This window comes from Vigna radiata, unplaced genomic scaffold, assembly GCF_000741045.1.
Source record: "Vigna radiata var. radiata cultivar VC1973A unplaced genomic scaffold, Vradiata_ver6 scaffold_386, whole genome shotgun sequence".
NCBI classification, from domain to species: domain Eukaryota; kingdom Viridiplantae; phylum Streptophyta; class Magnoliopsida; order Fabales; family Fabaceae; genus Vigna; species Vigna radiata.
Genome location: NW_014542415.1, coordinates 134,315 through 145,173, shown reverse-complemented (window position 1 = coordinate 145,173; position 10,859 = coordinate 134,315). Strand labels below are relative to the sequence as shown.

Below are 10,859 nucleotides of genomic sequence, written 5' to 3'. Positions count from 1 at the left end.
TGCTACGCTGCCATCCATCTACTAAGCATAGACTGAGAATCAGAAGCCACCTGGTAAAACCACTGTCAAACGCCATTCTTCTTTAATTCATAATTGGTGACAGAAACCAGGGTGCACAGGGATTCTTTCCAGAAAACGAAAGTTTGATGGCTTGTGGAGGCGTCTGTTGTTGTGTGTTGCAGGAGGTTTAGTCTTGTGTTGCAGGAAAGCTTAATTCATGTTTGTGCGACTGAGAATGGAAAGAAAGCAACAGTCTGCCATACCTTTTTTATTTTCTTTTTCCTTGGAATTTCTTTGTTAACGTTTAAGGTAAAAAAAAAAAACCAAAAAACAAAAATAAAACTAAACAATAAAAGAAACTAACGTAAAATAAAACGAAATAACTCTAAATAACAAAAAGTAAAATAAAATAAAAAGTAAAAATAGAATTAAAATATAAAAACTAATATAAAAATGAAAAAAAAGATAAATAAATAAAAAGATAAATAAATAAAATAAAATAAGTAAAAATAAAAATTAGATAATATAACAAAAATAAAATTGTTAAAAAGACATAATATAAAATAAAAAATAATATATTTTTGTCACCCGGATGAAATTGGGTGTTGACAATATGTAAACATATGTGTATATATGTATGTACATATGTGTATATATACATCTAAAATCCTTTCTGCACTAGTGATTTATGTATATATATACATAAATCACTAGTGCAGAAAGGATTTTAGATGTATATATACACATATGTATACACACACACACACACACACACACATATATATATATATATATATATATATATATATATATATATATATACATAAATCACTAGTGCAGAAAGGATTTTAGATGTATGTTATTTTGGGCTTTTAACGTCTGATCTCTGTCCGAGGTCTATACGGTGACGTTAATGAGATGTCAGACCCTTTAGGTCAGACGTCTCTATAGACGTCACATCGGACCTATATAGGTCAGACGTCTATATAGACGTCCAATCCATACAGGTCAGACGTCTCTAAGGTTGCTCCTGACTAATGGTGATTCGAGTTTACAACTTTATATTTTTGTTGAAGAGAATATATTGTATATTTTTTTATTGGATGGTTTTAAAAATGTAGTGGAGGGAATTGGAGAGTGCAAAACACAAGAAATCGTCGCCAAAGAACGCCACCCAAGGACACAAGAATAATTGCACCAAAACCCAACGAAAACGCATTTTAATCGGTTCAAATGAAAGATAATGCATCAAAGAGTGATGTAATCAGTGTAAAACTAATTTAAAACGGTGCAAAAGTGAGAAAACGAACCTGAAAAATGTAACCCGTAGAGAGAAAACGTGACAAAGATGATGAACAATGAGTGCGCGTAAGCGCACGAGAATAGCTACACCAAAACCCAACGCAAACGCATTTTAATCGATTCAAATGAAAGATAATGAATCAAACACTAGTACAAAATATACTTATTAAGTCTGCGAATTTAAGTCTGTTTAGAGAAAAATAGACTTAAAAAATGTGCGGTGGTAGTTTTGTAAATAAAAATGATATTTTTACATCTATTATTCTTTTAACAGACTTAAATTAGTATTTTTACCTCTGTTACTTTTTTAACAGACTTAAATTAATATTTTTACATCTATTAATTTTCTGACAGACTTAAAAATGTGTTATCTTTACGTCTCTTTTTTTATTTAACTGACTTAATTTATCTAACTTATTTTCTTTCCCTCAACATTTTTCAGTTTCCTCTAATATTTTACACTCACCAAATCTTCCTCTTCCCCCGAACCAAAACCCTAAAACTTCATCCCAAATAAAGAATCGTAAACACCATAACCTCCTCAACCTCCCTCTTGCGCTAGATTCGAACGGTCTGCGCGATTGAGGAAGCCCTTGAAATCCCACACGCCAAGGACGCGAAGGAGAGAGGATGGTTGGCGTGGAGCGCCTCCCCGAGGTTCTCGAAGCTTGTAAGAGGAGGCTCAGTTCTACCTAAGTCACTTTGCTCGTCAAATGATGCCTCAATCTCTTGAAGGATAGCAGCTTCAAGGTCTCATAGGGCACGCTTCAGGCGCTCGACTCCGCCGCCGTTCGAGCTGGCGACCACTTCAAGCTCCAATTCAATGTGTTCGCTTCCGTGGGAGAATAGTGGAGGCACAAAAAGTAAGGATCTAGAAAGCTTAAGAGTGAGAAGAAGAGAGAATGCAAGCTGGAAAGCGTTGCAGTTCAAGTACGGAACATGTGAAGTTACGGGGTTTGGTGGAGGTGTGTTTCTGGAGAAGACAAACTAAGCTCCAAGTATGGGGAACTAGTTCATTTTATTTTGTTTAGATGCAATTATCTGTGAAGTTGGTGGTTATCTATGAAATTGGTGTTTGTTGTTTGATTCTTGTTTCGTTTTTTTAGGTTGTTCTAGAACAATGCTCTGTTTGAGTTCAAATAAAAGAGAAAAGTGATAAGGAAAAATGGGTTTAAATGTCTGAACGTGGTTGGGTTGTGTTTCTGCAGTAGGTTGTGTTAATCAGGAAAAAACTTCCCATTATGTTGTTTTTATTATGAATTTGAAGCATGCCTTTTCTCAGTGACATACAATTGTGTTTATTGTCTTGTTCATTCTTATGTTTGGTCATTGGCGTATTCGTAGTTGGACCGAAAATGGTATTGTAAATCGTATTTTATACTTTCGCAGAAGTCAAGCTAAGATAGGGGTAAGTTAGAGTGTCCGAATGGTGTGAGCTTGCTGTTTAATGAAATTGGTAATTTACTTCTAGAAAATGAAGGAACTATTATATTCAGAGAATTTTGCTTTACCGTGATGAGGTTTAAATGCATCTATGCGGGCTAAAAAGAATGTTTGTGTTGAATGAAGTTACTGAGATTGTTTGCAGACTAGTTCAGTGCACAATCTATGTCTGACAAAACATTTTGCTTGCACAAATTAGGAATTGGTGATATAAACAGAGATTAGATCTCTCGAGTGTTATGTGCTGCAACATGAATTTTGGATGCATTATAATTTGTAAGACATAATTTACTGTGAAATAACTTAACTGGTTGTGCATAAACATAGAAATCTATATGGCTGTATGAGTTAGGAATGGTAGCTGCTGGTTGTGTGAATAGAATTTAACTCACTTAACTTAATTCATCTAGCTTAACTTGACTAATGTAGCTTATTAACGCTGTTAATATATTTCGGGCATGTAAATGTGGCTTTGTAATGTGACCAATGACTTAATATGTTCGTCTATATGTATAGTTAATATAAGCTGACTATAAATGCTCTGGTTATGTGTGGGTTGTCTGGTCATGAATGTTGTGTGTGCTATAATATGATATAAAGAGTTAAACCTTGAGACTGTAATGGAGTAGCTTTTGGGGATATATGTTTAAGGGGGATTTGGACTCTGTTTGAATGAAAAAGGGTAGCTAGGGGTTGGCCGAGTAATATAACTTGATATATATTGTTGATTTGTGTTTTGAATGAATGGAAAAGCTTCTTTGTCAAATATAAGATGTGATACTCGTTCTCTAAGCTATTAGGATGTTATATGGGGTTCTTTTCTCACGGTATTCATTAAGTGATGGTGGAATAACTGTTGCAATTCCTTACATATCAATTTTCTCCATAAGGTCATATTTTCTTGCATCAGATGAGCTATACCACTTGGTTTCACTCATTGATTTTGATTAACCATCTTACGTGCATTAAGAATATAATCGAATAGATGCTAGATTAATTAATAAGAATCTGAACTACCAATTCCATTAAGAGATTAAGTGAATAAGAGATTAGTCTAGCATGTTTTTACTAGGCCTGATTTGTTCTCACTCTTAATAAATACAATCCATATTATACTGTAGGAGGCCCTAAGAAATGTCTGAATGAATAATTTAAAATTACTTTAAGAAGAGAATAAGGTTAACATTGCTTAAAATAAGTTAAACTGTTAACTTTTTTACAAAATAATAAATCTGCAGTTGAATGAGTTTTATTGATGCTACAATAATGTTGTTGGTACATGGATATATATATATATATATATATATAATGTTATTGGACGTATTTGATTTTATTTTATGGTCGTGATATGGATATTGATGAATCAATTTCAGTCTGTGTGCATTTTACTGCTAAAGTTCTTTGAAAATTTGTTCATTACTTATGAACCCCTATAAGGATGTTTATGGTTGAAGGTATTAATCTAAAATTTATTTATTTATTTTATTTGTTTGCCTATATTAAGCAATCATGTGTTGTTATTATTGTATTCTTTAGATATAGGTGTAACTCTTATCTATTTAGTTTGACAACAATTGATGTTGTTTGACGTTAAATTGAGAAGTATGAAATGTATTAACTTCTGCATTTACTAAAAGCCTAAGTTACCTGATTTCTTGGGTTCAGGAAACCATATTAAATGTACCTTGGTTTTAGGTTTAATATTTGATGAGAAGAAAGAAATTTGAATATCTTTTTCCCTGTTGCAGGACAGGTTCATCGTGCAAGATTAAATGGGCAAGAGGTTGTTGTTAAAGTGCAAAGGCTTGGTCTCATATCATTTTGATATTCATCTTAAAAATCTGAGGGTTAGTGTCATATAATGCTTGCATTGTTGTGTGAAAATGTAATATTACTCTTTGATAATTCTATTACCTTCTCTTTAACTTAATTTCCTACATTTAATTCCAAGATTGACATTTAATTTCAATATATATTCTGATATATATATATATATATATATATATATATATATATATATATATATATATATATATATATATATATATATATATATATATATTAAATTTAAGTCTGTTATGTTCACAACAGACTTAAATTTGGTGCCATTTTTATTTATAATTGTATGAAGATCTAAGTCTGTTGGTCAACAACAGACTTAAACTTTAAGTCTGTTGGTCAATAACAAACTTAAAATTTAAGTCTGTTGGTCAACAACAAACTTAAAATTTACGTCTGCCGAATCAAAGTCTGTTGTAAAACAGACTTAAAAAGCCCGAAATAACAGACTTAAAAAGCCCGTTTTGTACTAGTGAAAGAGTGATGTAATCAGAGTAAAACTAATTTAAAACGGTGCAAAAACGAGAAAACAAACCTGAAAAGCGTAACCTGTAGAGAGAAAACGCGACGAAGATGAGGAGCAATGAGTGCTCATAATGGCGGTCTCGCGATCACGGTGTTTTAATGCCGACATTTAGAAGTCGGTTCCCCTATAACGGACGTCTAAAGGGCTTTAGAAGTCGGAGTTACGGGATCAGACGTCTAAATGGAGTGAAAAAGTGACTTTTTAAATTTCTGGATTTAGGGTTTAGACGTCGGTTCCCAAAATAACAGACCTCTAAAGTGCTTTAGAAGTCGGAGTGACGGGATCAGACGTCTAAATGGAGTCAAAAAGTGACATTTTAAATTTTTGGATTTAGGGTTTAGATGTCGGTTCCTAGAATAACAGACGTCTAAAGTGCTTTAGAAGTCGGAGTGGCGGGATCAGACGTCTAAATGGAGTCAAAAAGTGACTTTTTTAATTTCTGGATTTAGGGTTTAGACGTCGGTTCCCAGAATAACAGACGTCTAAAGTGCTTTAGAAGTCGGAGTGGCGGGATCAGACGTCTAAATGGAGTCAAAAAGTGACTTTTTAAATTTCTGGATTTAGGGTTTAGACGTCGGTTCCCAGAATAACAGACGTCTAAAGTGCTTTAGAAGTCGGAGTGGCGGGATCAGACTTCTAAATGGAGTCAAAAAGTGACATTTTAAACTTTTGGATTTAGGGTTTAGATGTCGGTTCCTAGAATAACAGACGTCTAAAGTGCTTTAGAAGTTGGAGTGGCGAGATCAAACGTCTAAATGGAGTCAAAAAAGTGACTTTTTAAATTTTTGGATTTAGGGTTTAGACGTCGGTTCCAGAATAACAGACATCTATAATATTTTAGACGTCGGGGCTCTCCCAATTGATGTCTATATGTCTGACAGGTAGATGAATAACCATTAATTTCCGCCATATAGACGTCAGGACCTCTCCTAACTAACGTCTATATGACTGAAAAAAATGACTTTTCACTCACCTGTCAGACATATAGACGTCAGTTAGGAGGGGCCCCGACGTCTAAAATATTATAAACGTCTGGGCACCTTCTAACTGATGTTTATATGGCCAACTTATTTACAAAAATACCACCGATCATCAATATATGTCGTGCTTACCCTTAACCGACGTCTAAAGGGTGACGTTAAATAGCGTTTTTGCACTAATACATACATACATAATGTTACAACTTTATAAATTAATATTGTATTAAAAAATTTATAATAGATTTAATAATTGTGTGAAGATATATTTTTTAAAGTTTTAATGTATATGAAGAGAAGTTTGAATAAACATATCCTTTTTCATTTTAGACACTTTTTTTTCTTGATGGAAAGAAAGAGATAAACCAAAGCAATGGCTTTAGAGCAAAAGGATAAAATTGTCTATGGTGGTCCTAGAAATATGAACGATAGGAAATCCAAATACCGCTTATTTTATTTAGCATGCATTGGTTTATTACACCCAAAGCATATAGTAGCACAGGTACAAATATGAACGTTAGAAAAACCAAATACCGGTTATNTTATTTAGCATGCATTGGTTTATTACACCCAAAGCATATAGTATCACCGGCTATCACAAGAAGAAAGTGCGCGACTTTTCATGCATCAGCAGATGTTGGCAGATATGTCTCAAGATAAAACTCGTATGGATTCTCCTGAGTGACAGCCAAAACCAAGTTCCCATCGCTCTTAACAATAGTAACATTACTGCAAGCCGGGAGGCTTCTGCAGAACAAAAGATTATAGGAGTCCTTCGTTCCAAATATAGAATCTCTCATATAGAAAGAACCGATGATTGGCTTTGGGTAATAACCACCAATTTTAACGAGGGTTCCTTCAGGAAAACCCTCAACGGCGGTCCACTCAAGAGGGGTTCCTTCAGGAGTATATTCGAAGCTAAGGGACACTAGTGCTACACCTACAGGGATATATTCGAAGCTAATGGTAACTGGAAGCCCTTTATCGTCCTGGAAGGGAGACTGCACAACAGAGAGAGGGATAGATTCGTTACCTGTTCGAAGGTTTCGAATTCCACCTCTGTAGTTTCCTAATAGTGACGGCAATATATAGAATCTGCCACTATTTTTAACGATGTTACCACTCGAGTCCTTGACAAATTGAGCGGTGTTTGAAGGAGCGTAGAAAGTTAGGGCTGAAAGAAGGAAGAGAGCAATAAGCGTTGCACTCGCCATTTCTGTTCAGATTAAGGTTATTCTCTTCTTTGTTCTGTTCAGTTCAGTTGTGTGAATAAGCGGAAGATGGGAGAATCCATTTATAGAGCTACCGATGGTGATAAGGTGAACATTTTTTATGGACAAAAATGAATAAGTTATCGTAAAACTTTTAAACACGTGAAAAGGATGAAAGAACATATATGTTTCGATTACCTAATAAGATTTTTATGTGGACAGAAATGAATAACATATAGTAAAACTTTTAAACACGTGAAAAGGATGAAAGAAAATATATATATATATATATATANAAAATATATATATATATATATATATATATATATATATATATATATATATATATATATATATATATATATATATATATATGTTTTGACTTCCTAATAAGGCTTATCTCTTCTTTGTTCAGTTCAGTTGTCTGAATCCATTCATAGAGATAATGATGGTGATAAGGTGAACAATTTTTATGGACATAAATAATTAAAGAAATCCTAATGCTTATAAACATGTAAGAAGACGAAGAAAGTTTCTTTCAAAAGTAAAAGATATATCTATGGCTTGATATAAAATCTTAAGTATTTATCAATTTTTTATGACTTGATTAATTGTTTCTGGGAGGAATTTCCTCGTGGGTTTATTATTCTATGTAAACAATTGTGATTTAATCTGTTACGTGACTATGACCTTAAATCTTAAATTTTAAATCTAAAACTTACAAAAGGTGGTACTTCATCAGCTTGCTGGGCAACAATGAAACCTTGTTCTCGATTTGGGTTTCCATGGTTAATTGCAGAGATAGTGATGAAGAAGGAGGGGAATAAAATGGTCATTTACAAAAGAAATATGTTTTTAAAGTTTAGTTGAAATGTGAACACATTTTTAATAAAGATCTGAGCTTTGATTTGCTACATATATATATAGTTATGAATCATTAAAATTATTTACAACATAGTCAGCGGCAGAACTGGGGTCTAATAACCTGCTTAAGTAAAATTATTTAAGAAGGAATGTGAAAAACTAAAACTTTAACCTGCTTAAATAGTAGGATTCTAGATTGAAGAGAAAATGTACAGTTTCATATATGCACAACATGAAGAATCAGCATGCATGGAAAACTGAGAATGAAGCATGTTGTTAGTTCTAGCTACTGCATATACACAGTGCATGAAGTCGAAAGAAACTATACAAAGGCAGTAGAATAGAGAATAAGAATCTGAGAATTGAAATGCGTACCTTGTGTTATTTTTCGAGCTTTTGAAATAGGGAATATGCAGGTAGCTAGCATAAAACATTAACTCATTGAGAAGCAGAACATACATAGTTCAGAACGATTATTAATTGATAATTTGAGCAATAACAACTATTAATAGGCAGTTAATAAGAATAATAGTCATTAATTGAAAATTAATATGAATAATGAAAATAATTTATTGGTAATTAATGGGTTAGACCTAATTGTAAGTGCATTATAAGATTTATAAATATATGTTTGACAGAGGAGGTCAAGTAATTAATATGATGGAGAACCATTAGGGAGTGCCTTTCACAGGTACACTCCTACACGGTTTGGACAAAAAGGAGAAAGAATGAACAGCGTAACTTGGATGATGGAGAACCATTAGGGAGCTCATCCGGTCTTCAGGACAACTTAGAGTGCTTTGAGTAAGGGACCTCAATGCCTTACCTGAAACACATGTTCTTTTATTTAATAAATTTAAGGTTTAATAGATTCGGAGGTCCCTATTTGTGCAGTTTTTCGTCAAATAGGTTCCCGTATTTTGAAAGAACTTAATTTAATTGGGTCCCTTTCTATATAAAATTGATTCAATAAAGCCCCTTGCCGTTAAATTCGGTGAACGACGTTAAATGTATTGCCTGGTGACATGGTGAGGTGTCATTTAATAACACGTGTCACAGTAAATTCTGATTGCGTGTAAACCTTCTCCCTTCCTCTTCCTCACACTAACAGACGAACCCTTCGTCGTATTCCAGTTTGTTCAAAACAACAGGAAAACCATTTGCGACCCAAAATTCTCACAACCTAAACCAAACCTTACCCAATCTCACTCCCTCTTCTACCTGCGCCAACGACGCCACATCCTATCGTCGTTCCACAAGAAAACAACAACCGCACTATGGAAATTCCCTCCAACGAGACGCTCGCCGGAGTAGTCGTAGGGGAATATAAAAATATGAAGGAGTTACAGGTTTCTGAGGTTGCCGCGAGGGAGAATGGTGTTTTTGAGAAGGTTTCCATGAAAGATATCTTCAAATACGAGGCTTTGTATTTTCTAGGGATTCTGGTGTTACATAATGGGGAACAACTTGTGTCATTGCCAGTTAATGGGGCTTTGTATTTTCTAGGGATTCTAGGGATTTTAGGGCTTTGTATTTTTGAGACTGTAATTGTCGCTTAATGTTGTTTATGTTTGAAAACAGATTGGCTTCTTTATTTCACCAAGAGAGGGATGAATTGGTGTTGTTTCAAAAACGCTTTCTTTTCGCAATCTTGTAATCAAAGTATAAAGCTTTTTGAACTTTCTTGAAATGCAAGCAACTAGAATATGTATGCAGCAGAAATTACGTAGTTGACTGCGTAAAGAATAAATTCGACTGGAATGTAAAAGATAAGGGATAGAGAAATGCAAACACAAGTTTTTATACTGGTTCGGCCAACAATGCCTATATAGTGTCCTTCCAACCCAGGAAGCAAATGCACTATAATGGTTGCGGTTTTTACAACAAGGATTTTATTGAAGACCTCCATGTCAAAAATATAAATCTCCTCTCTAACCCAAAACCAAAATAAAGCTGCAATAACAAAACCAGACTTGCAGCAAAGAATCCCCTCTTGTGCAATCTGCAACACCACGTCGAACAATCCTCAACGTGAACAATCACCTATATCACAACAGGTCCAATTCCAACAGTTTTCACAGGATGCCAAGCCTTTGAATACAATTCAGCAGTCTTCACAAGATGCCAAGCCTATCATGATCAATCACAGAAGCACCTTCTTGTGCAGATGTTGATCAACCAATGAACGCGCAATTGAATCTCCTCTTTGAATTTATTTCAAGAAAGATCACAACCGTCTTCTTGGAGAATTCTTGGAGCTAAGAGAAATATGAAACATAAATGAAATTGTTAGATCATCAAAAGTCTCTGAACAAACCTGTGTTCAGTCTATTTATAGATTTCTGTTATCCAGATGATTTCTCAGTCGAATTACTAATTCAGTCAACTGTATTATGACAGTTATAATATTTCAGTCAACTTAGTAGCTCCCAGTCAACAAATAACAAAACACATTTAATACAGTTGACCAAGACATCAATGCTCAACTAACTTTAAAAAATATAGTCGTTAGAGTGCATGAGCATAACAAAATTTCAAAACAAACAACAAATACAGTCGAATATGTAAAACACAATGTCGACTATCACACTGACAAACACTTTGAAATTATTTTCTTATCAAAATAGCACATAGCACCGATCTTCAAAATNTGTACAAAGATTTTAGCATAGTCGAATCCATTAGCAATGTAGTCGA

At 34.0% G+C, this 10,859-nt stretch overlaps 1 protein-coding gene and 1 long non-coding RNA gene across 2 annotated transcripts; one reads left to right on the top strand and one right to left on the bottom strand.

Moving 5' to 3' along the window:
* The first annotated feature begins 1,736 nt into the window (after positions 1 to 1,736).
* Positions 1,737 to 4,714, top strand: LOC106780043. Its single transcript, XR_001377232.2, has 2 exons — positions 1,737 to 2,300; positions 4,494 to 4,714. It is a non-coding gene; the product is annotated as an uncharacterized LOC106780043 (long non-coding RNA).
* A 1,795-nt stretch (positions 4,715 to 6,509) lies between these two features.
* LOC106780042 (chymotrypsin inhibitor 3) lies at positions 6,510 to 7,364 on the bottom strand. The gene has a single exon (XM_014668275.2). The coding sequence runs from the start codon at positions 7,299 to 7,301 to the stop codon at positions 6,708 to 6,710; it is 594 nt and encodes a 197-aa protein (XP_014523761.1). The 5' UTR covers positions 7,302 to 7,364; the 3' UTR covers positions 6,510 to 6,707.
* Between the last annotated feature and the right edge of the window lie 3,495 nt (positions 7,365 to 10,859).